Source organism: Malus domestica, chromosome 17 (genome assembly GCF_042453785.1).
Source record: "Malus domestica chromosome 17, GDT2T_hap1".
Lineage (NCBI taxonomy): Eukaryota > Viridiplantae > Streptophyta > Magnoliopsida > Rosales > Rosaceae > Malus > Malus domestica.
In genome coordinates, this window is record NC_091677.1 from 28,039,728 (window position 1) to 28,058,383 (window position 18,656).

Sequence of the window (18,656 nt, forward strand, 5' to 3'; positions counted from 1 at the left end):
ATTTTCCATTTTCCTGGACTTTTGTGTCCGTTTTTTTCTAACTTAGACTGTTTTTGTCCGCGGTCCTACTTTTTGCTCTTCTTTTGTTTAACCCAAGATTTTTAGTGAGCAAATCAAAACGGAAAATTCAATCAGATCCATGGCGGGTTTGATTGTTTGAATTCATCTCAACTTTTTCTTCTATGAATACAAAATTTCGTAAGCTTTCCGTTCAAGAATCAAAACTTCCAATGTAGTGTCGGCAAGCTCTTCTCCACGTGTTCCATACTCTATGGCGGGAGAACGCTTGGTTGTCAATGGACATAAAGCTTTTGATATTTTCTAATACAACACGCCATAATTCTTATTCTTTATTTTTAGGGAATGCATAATTCGTTCATGAAAGGTGTTCCATCTTTTTACTTGATCTTGTAACTACCATATCCACTTCCCAGTGAACAAACCTGCCTACAGCAAATTCACCTAAAGCGAAACTACAAAACTTGCCTATAGTGAGGCCAAACAACTCATATTGAGTACGGAGAAATCTTACATCCTTTTTTGAAAGTTAAACTAGTGACCTAGTTTATCCATTAACGGACATCTTATCCCTAAGCGCCAACTCTCTTCAAAATTACGTTTGAATTAATGACATGGCATGAGTATTTTTATGAAATCTTGCCTCAAATTTTAATGATGTATTTCATTAAGAAAAGATTTTAAGAATTTAATTAACTTTCATTCGTTAAATTCTCATGTTTAACCTAAGTATGATTACACTTGACTTTGAGGGACCGAAAAATCCAATTGTCCTTTGGAATCTGATTTGGGACTAGATGGATAACTCTCAATAACATAGGTAAAAAAGTGTCCGATTCGGAGCTAATAACAAAGAAATTAAAGGCGTAGAAATTAAAGGCGTTTCAAGTTGAATACTTTGATAAATTGGAAAAATTCGTTAACACATTTAGTCTTCTCCATTTATCAGTGTGGCACATGAGATCATGACATGGTAAATCTATATCGTGCGATCACTATTTATGAGTACCATGTAGCAATGTGGTGCACAAGATTTGACCTGGTACATTCTTATCGTGTGTTCACTACTTTGGAGATCGGTTGGTCTTCTAGTACAAGCATCATCTCCATTCATTAGAGTTATAAAGTCATAAGAGGTGATCATGCTTAATTAATCTACAATGGGAGATCACTAACTCTTTAGTAAGCAGGATTTGGTGTTGTTCATGTTGGTACACGACCCCATAATTTGTAAGCGTCAGCCAAATTAAGTTGCTCCAGCCCTAGCTTGTACTTTATTATAAATATGAAAGAGACGATTAAATACATGTGGGTGAAAAGAGTGTTCAATTAAACAGTAAATAGTATAACCAAAAAAAGTTTTAGAAAGTAGATAGTGTGAGAATATTATAATTGTTTTGACAATGAGAACCATACTGTTAGAACCAAAAGGATGATGAAGTATCTTTCGTGCTGTGAATGGTGTTGAAAATTTGAAATTTCGACACAATCATGCAACTTCCTTGTTGGGTTTATTCTTGAGCATAATGAAAAGGAGATTAGGCATTTTTGTCAGATCAAATGTGCGATATTATCTAAGCACCAACACAAGTGATGCCATCCCAACTAACCACATCATTTTCTTAATTTTTGAATTTCAAATTAAGCACACGATTAATCAGGACCACATCATTTTAGAGCTAAAATCCAATAAAAATAATAATTATATATTAAGCATCTATCCACGCTTTAATCCATAAATACAACTAGTGCTTCCACATTTGGAAGGGACTTTTCACGATATCAAGCTTTAACCCTTGACACAAATGAAATGATGACAAGAGAAGCTTTTGCCCAACTAATTAATAATGCTAGAGCTACAATAATTTCTAGCTTCCCCATAAGGAGGAAATTCCTTAGTCTGTTTCTATTGTGAGTCTGTGACATCATTTCATCATACAAAAGTCATAATTGAAAATGTTTATTATCTTTATCATCATCTGAACTTTGTTTTTAGAAAAATTTATTCGATTTGTAGACAGTTTATTCATTCATATATGTCAAACAAACTAATAATTATGAGAATAATTAGTACCATCATTATCTAAGCTATAATATAGATTAAACCAAACTCAAATTTGAATCAATTAAAAATTATGACATATTTTTATTTTATTTTTTTGATATAACAAGATTAAGGGAATGAGGGATTGAACTAAGCCACTCAATGAACAAATCATACTAATTTGGTTTGAACACGCCTTTGACAAAAATTGAATTTAAGAGCTCTCATTTATTTAAAACTTTTGATATTTCAACATGTATAATCCATTTCAAAGTCATGAATTTTTTTTTTTTTAGGGTAAAATCATGTGAAATTAACATATATGTTAGTTCGGAGCAATTTAATATGTATAGAAAATGTTTCAGCTTTCACGTTTAAGCATTAGATTCCACGATCTGCATATATAATGCATACTTTAATTAAGGAATTTTTTTTAAATGTCATATGAACTTATACATTTTTATTAATTTGTTATATCAACTAAAAATTTAAGCGATTTGTCATATTAACTTTCTGAAATCATTAATTTGTCATATAGCCTTAACATTGTTAGGTTTTTCATTCAAAATAATTCGTGTGCCTTGCACATGACTTGTGTTTAGGGCTATTTAGGATATATTAACTCTCCACTCCCCTTCTAAAAAGTTGCGTCCCACGAAACAAAAACCTAGAGCTTCTACAAACTAAAAAATGAAAATGATTATATAATGGAATAATATTTTTTATATTATAAATAAAAATGAAATTTAATATAATTTTGATCGAGTTTCTCTTCAACAGCATAATCCTCAAAACATATTTCACATGTTCTTGAAGTATAGTTGTGTCACAGCTTGTCCCGAAATAAATTATCGATGGTGTGGAAGAAGTTACTAAATTACCTTTGGACGTTGAGATATAATTGAGTTATGTAGTGGTGTGATTTAAGTTTAAATTTATTTGGACAAATTCTAAATTTTTCCTAAGTTTTGGAACACTTAGGACTCAAAGTGTTTTCTTTGGTTTTGGTTGGTGACCCACGTGGACCACACACACACACACAAACTCCCCCTCTCTCCCGTGCCTTCTCTCAACTCCCTTTCGGATTTTTCAGAAAATGCGTACAAAACATACGGACGAACTTCAAAACCAACCATACACGCACAGATTAAGGGTTCAAAGGGCATCATTGTGTTCATGAGGTTCATACAAGTTAAATGGTACCATTTTTAGGTAAGAACTTCTTTGAAAACTCGTGAAAACCCTAACTCGATTTTTGTCACTATTCATGCAATCGTAAAATCGTGTATTTTTTGGGATTTCAAGCTCATAGGAAGCTTTAGGAGGTTCTCACGAAGCTTGGAGTGGTTTGTTGAAAGAAATTGGACGTCAAATCATTGAGGACGACGGGTTTTAAGATTTGCCGAAATATCGAGGCTTTTTCCGACGGGTTTCTGGTGGTTTCAGGGCTCGACTCATGTATGGTTTTGTTCGTCTTGGTGAGATCTTCAAAATGGTTCAAGTTTCATGAAGTTTGGTTTTAAAATAAGAGAGAAATTAGGGTTATAAGCTTTTCTAGAAACTGACGAACAGTCGCCGACGTCTGGTGACTTGTCGGGGAAGAAGAAGCATATTCCGTCAGTTTTGACGGAATATGCTAACGGCGTAAGGTGACGCCGTTAGTTTTTAGGCGGAATATTCCTGACGACATTAACTGCTGCCGTCAGTGTGCCAGGCATGTGCTCACGCGTGGGTGGCGCGTTTAGCCGTGCCTTGGCTGGCGCGTGAGGGGTCGGAAAATTTTTCTAAAAATATGGGGATGTTCGTGAGGTTGTGTAGATCACGTTGGTATATTCAAACATCTCATTTAAGCAATTTATGAGAAATTATTAGCTAGTATTGGTTATGTGCTTTAAATTAACGTTTTTATAGTTGTTTCACATATAGGGGAGACTTATCCCGAGGACGAGCGCAGCCAAGGGCGACTCGGGGGCTACGACCCTTCGACGTACCAGTGAGTGGGCTTTTGGTTTTAAGTATATACGTATATGCTTGATATTTTCCCAGAAAATGCATTTAAATGAGTTATGCTTTGAAAATGCCATGCCTATTGATTTATGCTTAAATCATGTGTTAGAATTGTATGCATAATATATAATTGTGGTGTGGTAGATGCTCAGGTAAGCCCATGTGAGTTTATGAATTATGAATGTGAATAATGGTTGTGATTAATTGAGAAGCATAGAGCTCATATACCTGCACCCCGGGTGATTGTAATTTAGTCAGAGATATGGTATATGCATGTTTATAATGTCACCTCCCACACCCTATGCTCACATTGGATCCAATTTAGGTGCACACTCTTGTCGTACAGACCATTATAGGTGGTTCCGACTCGTAGGTGACTAGCGATTTATCGCACAACTATCATGAGAGCATAGTATTAAGCATAACTATATTACACCCAGTCTTGTCGTACAAACCTTTTAGTGGTTCTAACTTGTGTGCAATGTAGCATCGTATAGGTCATTTGTAGTGACTCTAGCTAGATTGACTAATGAGCTATGAATTCAGCCGTACAGACTTCTACAGGGGTTCCGGCTAATGTGTTATTCTCCATGAATTTATTTTCACCTGAGTTACTTATTCTATATTATGTTTTGGCATGGCATACTAATGAATATGGTTATGTGAATCATGATTTGAATTGAGATATATATATATATATATATGCATATGTTTATATTCTATTTCTGAGAAAAGTATACATGTTTTACGGCGAGGGGCAGCAGTGTAATAATAGGCATTTTGGAGAGTGTAGGAGGGGCAGCAGCAGTGCATGCTACACTTGTGGACAGATGGGGCATAGGGCTGCTTATTATCCTCAGAATCAGCAGAGGTCCCAACAACCTTCCTTATCACCACCTGCGCCGACCTAACAAGTTTTAGGACCTAGTGGTTATGCTCAGACTGGTCGTGGAGATGCTTATCATTATCAGGGCGATGCTACTCCTTATGTTACAAGGAATATCAGTACTCACAGGATCCTCATTATCAGGGTGGTTACCCTCAGTATCAGGGAGATTCTATGCCATATCAGCCACATTCAGCAAGTGGATCCCAGTGGTACCAGGGGGGACAGCCCCAGCAGGTAGAGATTGCTGCTAGCAATGCAGGATCTTCGAGGCAGTCAGGTCAGCCAAGACAAGGACGAGGTATTCATGCTAGCAGAGGTCATGGTGAACGACAGCAGAATCATGGACGTATCCATAACATGGTACTGCAAGATGCTCAGAACAATCCTGATTTAATCATGGGTACGTTAAATATTCTTGGTCATTTTGCTAGAGTATTGATTGATTGTGGTGCTATGCATTATGTTGTTTCTCATACGTTTGCTCAAATGACGCAACCTCATCCTACACCTCTAGGATTTTATTTAGAATTTTCTATGCTTAGAAGGGAGAGATGTTATATGGATTGGGTATATCCAGGATGTCCAGTGATGGTGGATGATTTTGTTATGCCAGCTAACCTTATTCCGTTAGACATTGTTGATTTTGCTGTGATTTTGAGTACTGATTGGTTACATTATAATCGTGCCAAGATAGATTGCTATGGAAAGGCAGTCACATTTCATCATCCTAGATTACCTGAAGTTACATTTGTAGGAGAGCCTAGCGGGGTGAGGCATGGTGTTATTTCTGCCATGAAAGCCAAAAGATTGTTGTCGAAAGGTTGTCAGGGATATTTGGCTCATGTGGTGTTGAATGATAATACTCCTAGTAGTGTGGAGGATGTATGTGTGGTCAGACATTTTACGGATGTGTTCCCTGATGATTTGCCTGGATTGCCGCCAGATAGAGATGTGTAGTTCATTATTGATCTACTTCCATGTAGGAATCCTATATCTTTGACTCCTTATAGAATGGCTTTTGCTGAATTAAGGGAATTGAAAGTCCAGTTGCAAGAATTAGTGGATAAAGGTTTTATTCAGCCTAGTATTTCACCCTGGGGAGCTCCAGTCTTATTTGTGAGGAAGAAAGACGGAACCTTGAGGTTGTGCATTGATTACAGACAATTGAATCGGGTAACAATTAAGAACCGTTATCCATTGACTCGTATAGATGATTTGTTTGATCAACTCCGATGTGCCTATGTGTTCTCTAAGATTGATTTGAGGTCTAGTTACTACCAGTTAAAGATTAGAAGTGAAGATGTCCCTAAGACCGCATTCAGGACTCGATACGGTCATTATGAGTTTCTTGTGATGCCATTTGGGTTAACTAATGCACCAGCAGCTTTTATGGATTTAATGAATCGAGTATTCCAGCCATATTTGGACAGGTTTCTTATTGTCTTCATTGACGATATTCTGGTATACTCTAAGACTAGAGCAGAGCATGCTAGACATCTTAAATTGGTGTTGAAAAGTTTGAGGGAACACCAGCTATATGCTAAGTTTAGCAAATGCCAATTCTAGTTAGATCAAGTGGCGTTTTTGGGACATGTTATATCAGCTTAAGTTATTCAAGTGGATTTTCAAAAAGTGGTAGCTATGGAGAATTGGGAACAACCTCGAACCGTCACTGAGATACGGAGTTTTCTTGGCCTTGCAGGCTAATATATACGGTTTGTTAAGGATTTTTCAGTGATTGCTTTAGCATTGACAAGGTTGACCAAGAATGATGTTAAGTTTGAGTGGGATGATAATTGTGAGCAAAGTTTTCAGCAGTTGAAATATTATCTCACTCATGCACCTGTTTTAGCACTCCCTGATGATAATGGTAAATTCGAGGTCTACAGTGATGCTTATTTGAATGGTCTGGGTTGTGTATTGATGCAACATGGTAGGGTGATTGCTTATGCTTCGAGATAGTTAAAACCTCATAAGAAGAATTACCCTACTCATGATTTAGAGTTAGCGGCTATCATCTTTGCTTTGAAGATTTGGAGACATTATCTTTATGGTGAGAAATGTAAGATCTTCACCGATCATAAGAGTCGTCAGTACCTTTTTACTCAAAGAGATCTTAATGTTCGGCAACGGAGGTGGATTGAGTGACTTAGTGATTATGATTGCACGATTGAGTATCACCCTGGTCGTGCAAATGTAGTGGTGGATGCACTTAGTAGGAAGACTCCAGCTAGACTTAATGCCATCTATGATTGTCATGTTCCTCTTCTTGCGGATTTGAGGTCCACTAGAGTGGAGTTAGGAATGGAAGATAGAGAGGAAGCCTTGCTTGCTAATTTTCAAGTTAGGCCAATTTTAATTGATCGCGTGCTTGAAGCCTAGATGAATGATGAAGAGACCCAGGAAATAATTCAAGCAAGGAATCAAGGGAAGAAGAAAGATTTCAGACTTCGAGAAACTGGTGGTATGCTTATGCAGGAAAGCAGAATGTATGTGCCGAATAATGCAGAGTTAAAGAAAGAAATCCTTAATGAAGCACATATTTCAGCATATGCAATGCATCCATGAGGCACCAAGATGTATCATACCATTCAACCATTTTATTATTGGCCGGGTATGAAAAGGGAAATTGTCGAATATGTGAGTAGGTGTGCCATTTACCAATAGGTTAAAGCTAAAAGGAAGAAACCGTTTGGGTTGATGCAGCTGTTTCCCATTCCACAGTGGAAATGGGAAAATATTACCATAGATTTTGTGTACAAGTTTCCTCATATACAGAATGGTTATGACGGCATTTGGATGATAGTTGATCGGCTTACTAAATCAGCACACTTTATTCCAGTGAAGGAGAAATATTCATTTAGCCGATTAGCTAAGTTATTCATATCGAAGATTGTGAAGTACCATGGCGTTCCAGTTGATATTATCTCGGACCAGGATCCTAGCTTTACTTCCAAGTTATGGGTAGCATTCCAGGAAGCTCTTGGTATGAGATTACTTTATAGTACGGCATATCACCCTCATACAGACGGACAATCTGAAATGACTATTCAGACATTAGAAGATATCCTGAGATCTTCAGTGCTGCAGTTTGGCGATGGTTGGCATGATTGTTTAGATTTGATGGAGTTCGCCTACAACAACAGTTACCATTCGAGTATCGGTATGGCACATTTTGAGGCACTTTATGACAAATCTTGTCGAACACCTTTATTTTGGTCAGAGGTTGGCGAAAGAGTTTTAGTGGGCCTTGAGATTGTGGACGAAACTACTCAAAATGTTCAGGTAATTAAGTCTAATCTAAAAACGGCCCAGTATCGACAAAAGAGCTTAGCAGACAAGCATGTCACTAACCGGATATATAATGTAGGTGATTGGGTATTTCTAAAGCTATCACCATGGAAAGGTGTTGTGTGGTTTGGAAAGAAAGGCAAGTTAAGTCCTAGGTACATTGGACCATATATAATCACCGAGCGAGTTGGTGAGGTTGCTTACAGGCTTGAGTTGCCTCTAGAGTTGTCCAAGGTGCATGATGTGTTTCATGTTTCGATGATTCGTCATTATGTTGCAGATCCTACACATGTGATTCCCCCTCAACCTTTGGAAATTAATTCGGATTTGACTTATTATGAGGAACCAGTGACTATTTTAGATTGGAAAGACAAGGTTCTGAGAAATAAAATTGTACGTTTGGTGAAGATTTTGTGGAAAAATCATTCAGTGGAATAAGCTACTTGGGAGACAAAGGACCGGATGAGAGAGATGTATCCACGCCTATTTTATGATTATTAGTGGATTGTAAAGATGGTATAAATTTCGAGGACGAAATTTTTATAAGGAGGGTAGATTGTCACAGCCCGTCCCGAAATAAATTATTGATGGCGTGGAAGTTACTAAATTACATTTGGACGTTGAGATATAATTAAGTTATGTAGTGGTGTGGTTTAAGTTTAAATTTATTTGGACAAATTCTAAAATTTTCCTAACTTTTGGAACACTTAGGACTCAAAGTGTTTTCTTTGGTTTTGGTTGGTGACCCACGTGGACCACACACACACACACACAAACTCTCCCTCTCTCTTCCCTTTTGGATTTTTCAGAAAATTCATACAAAACTTATGGACGAACTTCAAAACCAACCATACATGCACAGATCGAGGGTTCAAAGGGCACCATTGTGTTCCTGAGGTTCATACGAGTTGAATGGTACCATTTTTAGGTAAGAACTTATTCGAAAACTCGTGAAAACACTAACCCGATTTTTGTCACTATTCATATAATAGTAAAATCGTGTGTTTTTTGGGGATTTCAAGCTCATAGGAAGCTTTAGGAGGTTCTCACGAAGCTCGGAGTGGTTCGTTGGAAGAAATTGGATGTCAAATCATCGAGAACAACGGGTTTTAAGATTTGCTAGAATATCGAGGCTTTTTCCGACGGGTTTTTGGTGGTTTCAGGGCTCGACTCAGGTATGTTTTTGTTCGTCTTTGTGAGATCTTAAAAATGGTTCAAGTTTCATGAAGTTTGGTATTAAAATGAGAGAGAAATTAGGGTTAGAAGCTTTTCCAGAAATCGGGGAACAGTCGCCGGCGTCCGGTGACTTGTCGGGGAAGAAAAAGCATATTTCGTTAGTTTTGATGGAATATGCTAACGACGTAAGGAAACGCCGTTAGTTTTTAGACGGAATATCCTAGATTTTAACGGAATATTCCTGACAGCATTAATTGCCGCCGTCAGTGTGCCAAGCACGTGCTCGCTCGTAGGTGGTGCATTTGGTCGTGCCTTGGCCGGCACCTGAGGGGTCAGAAATTTTTTCTAAAAATATAGGGATGTTCATGAGGTTGTGTAGATCACGTTGGTATATTCAAACATCTCATTTGAGCAATGTATGAGAAGTTATTAGCTAGTATTGGTTATGTGCTTTAAATTAACGTTTTTATAGTTGTTTCACATATAGGGGAGACTTATTCCGAGGACTAGCGCAGTCAAGGGAAACTCGGGGGCTACGACCCTTCGACATACCAGTAAGTGGGCTTTTGGTTTTAAGTATATATGTATATGCTTGATATTTTCCCAGAAAATGCATTTAAATGAGTTATGCTTTGAAAATGTCATGCCTATTGATTTATGCTTAAATCATGAGTTAGAATTGTATGCATAATATATAATTGTGGTGATGTGGACGCTCAGGTAAGCCCAAGTGAGTTTATGAATTTTGAATGTGAATAACGTTTGTGATTAATTGAGAAGCATAGAGCTCATAAACCTGCACCCCGGGTGATTGTGATTTAGTCAGAGATATGGTACATGCCTGTTTATAATGTCACCTCCCGCACCTTATGCTCACATTGGATCCAATTTAGGTGCATAGTCTTGTCGTACAGACCATTATAGGTGGTTCCGACTCGTAGGTGACTAGTGATTTATCGCACAACTATCATGAGAGCATAGTATTGAGTATAACTATATCACACCCAATCTTGTCGTACAGACCTTTTAGTGGTTCCAATTTGTGTGCAGTGTAGCGCAGTATAGGTCATTTGTAGTGACTTTGGCTAGATTGACTAATGAGCTATGAATTCAGCCGTACAGACTTCTGCAGGGGTTCCGGCTAATGTGTTATTCTCCATGAATTTATTTTCACCTGAGTTACTTATTCTATATTATGTTTTGGCATGGCATACTAATGAACATGATTATGTGAAGCATGATTTGAATTGATATATATATATATATATATATATATATATATATATATTCTATTTTTGGGAAAATTATACATGTTTTACGGCGAGGGGTTAGAGCGTTTGTTAATGAAATGATTTTGAAAAGCTTTGTTTTTGCCCACTCACATTTTCTGTTTTGCGCCCCTTCAGGTTTTAGGTAGACTTGTTGTTGGTGGCATTGAGGATCTCGGCGGTTCTGACAGAATAAAATATTTGTAGGACATCTTCTGGTACTGTATAACTAGTATTTGTCATACTGGAATGCACCTAGACTTTCTATGCTCTGATTAGGAGTATTTACACTTGTATCTCACTCCTAGCACTTCCTGTTTATTAGTGCACATTAGTAGCTTTCGGCTTTTATTTATGCGTATATTTCCTATCCTTATTGCTTCCGCACTATACACATGTCTACGTCACCCTTATGTGACGGCCAACATGCCTCGATCTTGGTCAGGGTGTGTCAGTTGTCCCCTAAAACAATGGTAAACATCAAACTTACATTGTTTTTACAAAGTTATTGCTCATGGCCACAATAGAAAATATCGATAATATCGGCGAAATATCGCCGATATTATCGTTTTTTTGGGACCCCGATATTTTAGTAACTATCCAACTTGTTTTCGGCAGAATATCGCGATATTATCGATAATATCGATAATATCGCGATATTTTCGAAACTATCGCGATATTTGGTATGGACTCATCGGAGAACACGGCCGGAGCAAATAATCCGAAACCCTAAATCCCCAAATGCTAAATCAAAGCAAATGAACTGAATCTACAATACAGGATTCCGAGAAGAATGATTTCAGTACAAAAATCAACATGTTTACAAGCCGAGAAGAACGATTTCAGTACAAAATTCAAAGCAAATGAACCGATTCCCTAAATCCCCAAATTCGGATTCAAAGCAACTGAACTGAATCCCTAATTCCTAAATCCCTAAAATCTATTTCAGTACAAAAATCAAGCAACATGCAGATAAATCGCAATCTGTACAAAAATAGAAACCCTAATTCCTAAATCCCTAAAATCAATTTCAGTACAACAAAGGTGCAACATGCAGAAAAATTGAAATCTGTACAAAAATTTAAAGTAATAGAGGGGAAGAAGAGAAGTAGGAGCCTGGAACATCGTCTTCCTCACGAATCCAAGACGGCTGGGACAAGTTCGTGCTCCTCAGTGGTGTCGACGGCTTGGACTATGGAGACAGAGGGAGACAGGGAGACATGGAGACACGGACGGTTATGGAGTGGTGTCGACGGCTGGGTTTAGGGCGGGTGAGATGGGAGGAGCAGAGGGAGACAGGGAGACACGGAGACACGGACGAGGAGGATCGAGATTCGAGAGATGATGTCTCTGTGTGTGTGTGGAAGAACTGGAGAAGGGGGAAGGGAGGGAGAAGACTGAGAACTTCTCGGTGAGAACGAAGGCTCAGACCGACCTCAGAGAGAGAAGAGAGAAGAGAGAGACTGAGAGGATTCGAGAATATGGTAGTGGAGTGGGAAATGAAAGATCGAGAGAGAGACCTCCGTGTGTGGTGTACGTGTGTGGTGTGCGTGTGTGGTGTGGTGGGGGGGTCTCGAAGTGTGTGTGTGGTGGAGTGTGAGTTCTTCAGTCTTTTTGACTGTCTGAGTGATGGTGTCTAAGAAAAAAAAGCATCCAATGCTCCAAATTATTCAAAACCAAATCATTCCAAACCTATGTCTACCTCTCTGATCCAATGATCCAAAGAACTTTTTGCAATTTCAGAACATGCACAACAAATACTACTGCTTTAATAATGAAAGCGTGTGACAGTCTTTCACATGCAAAACAGTGTCAATGTCTGTTATATACTTACATTCTTTCATCATCAGAGGCATTCACCGAATTTTAACTTACATTCTTCTTCCCATACCATTTTCAAAACCATTCCATATCCTTTCCAAAGCCAAGCAACACAAAGGCTTCCATATTTAAGGTAAGTTTACAAACTTAAATTTATATTATTGTAATTTATACAAAAACAAATAAATTTGTGTGCACTCGTATGTTAATTTTTTTAAGTAATTACTTGCATGTTAATTATGTTAATTTTTGTAAGTAATTAAGTAATGTTAATATTAATTGTTTTAAGTAATTAAGTAATGTTGTATAATTATTCCCTAGGATAATTTTAATATGTTTAATGTTATTTATTATTTTATTTTCCTTACCATTTTCAAAGTCATTCCAGATCCATTCCAAAGCTTGAACACAAAGGCTTCAATATTTAAGGTAAGTTTACAAACTTAAATTTATATTATTGTAATTTATACAACAACAAATAAATTTGTGTGGACTCGTATGTGAATCTTTTTAAGTAATTAATACTTGCATGTTAATTTTTGTAAGCAATTAAGTAATGTTAATATTAATTGTTTTAAGTAATTAAGTAATGTTGTATAATTATTCCCTAGGATAATTTTAATATGTTTAATATTATTTATTATTTTATTTCTCTTACCATCTTCATTATCAAATTGGATTATTATTCATTAATATTAGGTTTTTTTATTATCAAATTGGATTATTATTCTTTAATATTAGATTTTTTTATTATCAAATTGGATTATTATTCTTTTATATTAGGTTTTTTTATTATCAAATTGGATTATTATTCTTTTATATTAGGAATTTTTTTTATCAAATTGGTGGATTATTCATTAAATTTGATTATTATCAAATTGGATTATTATTCATCACCATGTTTTATATTAGGATAATTTTTTTATCAAATTGGTGGATTATTCATTAAATTGGATTATTATCAAATTGGATTATTATTCATCACCATGTTTTATATTAGGATAATTTTTTTATCAAATTGGTGGATTATTCATTAAATTGGATTATTATCAAATTGGATTATTATTATCAAATTGGATTATTATTCATCACCATGTTTTAATTTAGGATAATTTTTTTATCAAATTGGTGGATTATTCATTAAATTGGATTATTATCAAATTGGATTATTATTCATCACCATGTTTTAATTTAGGATAATTTTTTTATCAAATTGGTGGATTATTCATTAAATTGGATTATTGTCAAATTGGATTATTATTCATCACCATGTTTTATATTAGGATTTTTTTTTTATCAAATTGGATTATTATTCATTAAATTGAATTATTATCAAATTGGATTATTATTCATTAATATTAGGTTTTATTATTCCATATTATTTGTATAATTACTTAACTTTTTACAATCATTTTCTTTACTTTGTATTTAATTCTTCTGTAGAATAACTTTATTATTTAGGTTCTCTTATTTTTATCAAAAAATAATTGTCTAATTTTAATGAAAAATAAATATAGGTACATTTAAGATGTCAAGTAAACGTGATCCAGCTTGGGAACATGGAGACCCAATAGACGGAAACAAACATGGCACAATTTGCAAATATTGTGGTCGGGTAATGAAGAGTGGCGGAGTGACACGACTGAAGTATCATCTTAGTGGATTAGATCCATCAAAAAATGTCCAACGATGCGATAATGTCTCCCCAGAAGTGAAGGCATTCATCAGCACATTATTAAAAAATAAAAAACAGCAGAAGGAAAAGATGACACAAGGAATGGAAAATATTCGAGCTGAGCTACGGGGAGAAGTCTATGGCCAAGCGGTTGACAGTGATGATGATGACGATGAGGACGAATGTGATGATGACATAGGACCTGAAGAACGACGCAGTTTGAAACAAGCATTACGTGCCTCCAAACAGTCAGCATGGGAAAGAGAACACCTTCATAAAATTCCTAATAGGGGACAAGGTTCCGGGACAAGTGGTGGTGCACAAATGAGACGGGGAGGCAGTCTTAGAGAATCACAACCAACACCACCAATAGCCCCAAGTTTATATAAGTCATCCAACGCACGTCAAAAGAGTGTTTGGAGTTATTTCAAGGGAGGTAATGTGAAGGAGGGAATGGGGCGTCTAATTAGCAAGTTCTTTATCTATGAAAATGTCCCTGCTGCGAAGGCTTCATCACATCATTTCAAAAATATGGTAGTGGGATGTCAACAGGCCGGTGTTGGAGTACAACCTCCCACTCCCTATGAGATAAGAAACAAATATTTGGATATGGAGTATAAAGACATTGGCGAGTATGTTAACAAGTTGAGGTCAAAGTGGGAAACTAATGGTTGCACAATCATGTGTGACGGATGGACCGGCCCGACCAGATTATCTATCATCAACTTCATGGTATATTCCAAGGGCAAGACAATTTTTTTGAAGTCTGTTGATGCTTCAGACCATATAAAGAATTACAAATATATTTACAAATTATTGAGGGATGTAATCATGGAGGTGGGAGAGCATAATGTTGTCCAAGTCGTGACCGACAACGGGTCTGCATTTGTCAAAGCTGGAAAAAAGTTAATGAAGCATCATAATGTGTTTTGGACATCATGTGCAGCACATTGTATTGATCTTATGTTTGAGGCAATGGGGAAGAGAGAGAATGTTGCTACTGTGGTCAAAAGAGCTAGAACGATCACTAATTATATTTACAATCACGGTTGGTTGTTGGCAAAGATGCGTGAATTTTGCAGAGGAGAAATTATTCGTCCAGCTACCACTCGATTCGCCACCAACTATATTGCATTAAACAGCCTACTCAAGAAGAAAGCAGGGTTGAAGCAACTATTCACCAGTGATGATTGGGCCAACCACAATTTTAGCCGCTCAAATACAGGTCGTTTGGTGGAAAGTATAGTGCTTGATCATGCTTTTTGGAGTCAAACAGAACATGTGTGTCAAGTGTTTGAACCTCTTTACAAAGTTTTACGGATCGTTGACACAGAAGTGTATCCTACTATGGGGGCTGTATATGAGTTGATGCGTGTAGTGAAGGATGAATTGGAAAGAAAACATGGTGCAAGGTGGGTCGTAAAAATAATTGAAGACCGATGGTATAAAACATTATACCACGATTTGCATGCAGCAGGTATAAATTATGTCATAATTTGCAATTCATTTCTTTAGTTGCATAAGTATTATTTATCTTATTAGAGTATGTGTTTCTTTGAACAGCATATTATTTGAATCCCCGATACCAATACAGACCCGGTGTTGGAGATGATGGTACCCTTATACGTGCTGTACATAATGTATACTCTAAATTAGACCCTGCATCACCAGCAGTTGGCCAATTTGGAAATGAGGTACACAATTACTTAAATTATAATAATTACTTTGTTGGATTAAACTAACACAATTTATTGTATTCAGCTAACATGGTTTAAAGATGCAAGAAGAACATTTGGAGAACCAACATCAGTTGCTGCTCGAACAAATATGTCTCCTAGTGAGTATAAACATATTTCACTATAAGTTTATAATAGAATTTGTTGGAGTTATTAGGCTTATCAACATTATTTTTCATTGTAGCTGAATGGTGGATCATGTATGGGACCGATGCACCAACTGTGAGAAAGTTAGCAATAAAAGTATTATCACAAACAGCTTCCTCATCAGCTTGTGAAAGAAATTGGAGCACATTTGCACTCATCCATACAAAGCAAAGAAATAAGTTGGCTCATAGTAGCTTGGAAAAATTAGTTTATTGCTACTACAACATGAAGCTTCAAATTCGAGATAAGGAAGCAGAAATCGATCATGTCGACCGTGGTGACCCACTAGATGTGTTTGATATTGTTGGTGAAGATGATGATACGGAGGGTAACCAACTTTTTCAATGGATTAGACCTCTTCATTTAGATGATGATGAAGGCAACCCAGCTCCCAGAGTTGCTGAAGAAGCACGTAATGAAGGGATAAATGTAGAAAGAGTATTAGAGGAGGAGGTGGGATCTAGCAGCGCTGACTCTTTCGAAGAACTTTTGCACCCAAGGCCAAGCAACACTGGAATTCCACCTTTTTCCAATCCTACACAACCACAACATCGTGCTGATACTAATGATAGCTCTAGTACAAGATCAGGAGACTCACCTACCACCGGAGGTGGGAATGATGAAGGACATAATGGAGCTGGAGGTAGTGGAGCTGGAGGTAGTGGTGGTGGATATGGAAACTATTATGGACCACCACCTCCCGGATATATGAGCCCCTTCACTGGTGAGGCAAACTTCACGCATGCAACACAAGATGATGACCATGGCAGTAGGCGGGCAGGACCAGGAATTGGTGCCATAGGGAAGGACTATACTCGCAGAGAAAGAGGCAAAGGGATTTTGTCAAGTCAAGAAGATGACTCGTTATCTAGAACTTCAGACTCTTTTGGATTGGGAAGTAGTAACTATGGTTATACTCATAACCAACCATTTCCCTACCCTTCATATCCCATTCCTGTTGGGATGGAATCGAGCGACTCATGGAATCAATCCCAGCCTCAATCTTCAAATGATTTTTCTTATGGACAACCTCAACCAATCTCGGATCCATATGGGTGGCATATTAACAATTACATGCAAAACTATTTTGGGGATTTATCATTTGATAACTACTCTTCACAATACACTCATTCTACACATAGAGATGATGAAGATAGTGACAAATTTGAACCTCATAGGAACTCTATGTGGTACTAAAGTGTAAAATATTGTACTAATTCATTATATATAAATGCTTATGGTGTGTTTAGACTTCTTTCATTAATTACTACATATTTTCTACACTCATAATGTTTGTCAGATCGCTATATAATCAACTTGATAATGTTAAATCCATCATGCAATGCATTTCCTTCCAATTTTTTGTGATAAACTAATAGATAATTGACTAAATAAACATCCTACAAAGTTTCAATACAAATTTCCAAGTTTTTCTTACAATTTCCGTGGTTTCCATGTAATTTTTATCGATATCGATATTTTACCGATATTTCCATCGATATTTCCGTGTTTTCGGACTACCGATATTTCCGATATCACCGATATTTTCTTCCTTGCTCATGGCAAACAATAAAATGAAAATGAGGTCAAATGTCCAAAATAACCATAACACAAGTCACATGCAAGTATTATGGATAAAACACTTAACGTGTTAGGATGAGATGACAAATTAATGATTCCGTAAAATTGATATGACAAATCACTTAAAATTTTAGTTATGACAAATTGAAAAATATGTATAAATTCATATGACATTTAAAAAAAAATCCCTTTAATTAATAATAGGGAACTAAAACTTGACAACGGATAAACAAAAACATGAATAGCCACGTAAGCAGAACAAAAACTGCTTTAAAAAGATTTAAAATAATATTAATTAATTCGCAACGATTTTAGAGATTAATTTTTCCATTTCTTTTTTTTCAGAATCGAAACTTAAAGTGCAATACAGAATGCTCTTAATTATTCGAGCGCCTAGCCTCTTACTGATATGATATGTTTCAAACAACAAATTCCATGTACAAAGTTACATGGATCTCAGTACAGTAAGTAGATTCAAAGGTCCTAATCAACATCATGTCACGCATACTTATTGCTTACAACTCCGTCTAATATTTGTGGTGGTTAATGTTCTTATTGGAAATTTTGAATAGAAATCATTGTCCCACATTGATTATTATAAAAAAGTTTTCTTATTTTATAAGGTTTTATCCCTTATAAGTAGTGACTGGAGTGATGGACTATGAAAAATGAAATTGAGCTAACCTTGGGATTGTGATTTGGGACGTACTAATTATCAAAAGATAGGCCTTGGGCTTGGGGCTTTTGATAATTAAATTCTTTATTAATTAATTATTTTTTATATCAACAAACTCATCTTTTCAGATGAAGTCTGAAGTGATGAAAGAACGCCAGAGACCAAAGCACCCCTCTGAGAAAGATGTCTTCCAATAGACGCACACCATTCTCATATCTTCTACAATCCCAAACATTCTTACTGAGAGAACTACAAAGAAATTCGCCAGAAGTCAAGTTTTCCGGTGCTGGAATTATGACTTAGATCGATGAATCTTGATGCAACATA

General features: G+C 36.4%; 1 protein-coding gene across 1 annotated transcript; it reads left to right on the plus strand.

Annotated features, from left to right (window-relative positions):
- Positions 1 to 14,396: 14,396 nt before the first annotated feature.
- On the plus strand, positions 14,397 to 17,304 carry LOC139193519 (uncharacterized). The gene is made up of 4 exons (XM_070816568.1): positions 14,397 to 15,666; positions 15,753 to 15,883; positions 15,951 to 16,026; positions 16,110 to 17,304. The coding sequence occupies exons 1-4, from the start codon at positions 14,514 to 14,516 to the stop codon at positions 17,267 to 17,269; spliced, it is 2,520 nt and encodes an 839-aa protein (XP_070672669.1). The 5' UTR covers positions 14,397 to 14,513; the 3' UTR covers positions 17,270 to 17,304.
- The last annotated feature ends 1,352 nt before the right edge of the window (positions 17,305 to 18,656 follow it).

Coding starts and splice junctions, on each gene's coding strand:
- LOC139193519 (XM_070816568.1), top strand. CDS start 14,514: ATGAGACGGGGAGGCAGTCTTAGAGAATCACAACCAACACCACCAATA. Junction 15,667..15,752: donor CCACGATTTGCATGCAGCAG/GTATAAATTATG, acceptor TTCTTTGAACAG/CATATTATTTGAATCCCCGA. Junction 16,027..16,109: donor TCGAACAAATATGTCTCCTA/GTGAGTATAAAC, acceptor TTTTCATTGTAG/CTGAATGGTGGATCATGTAT.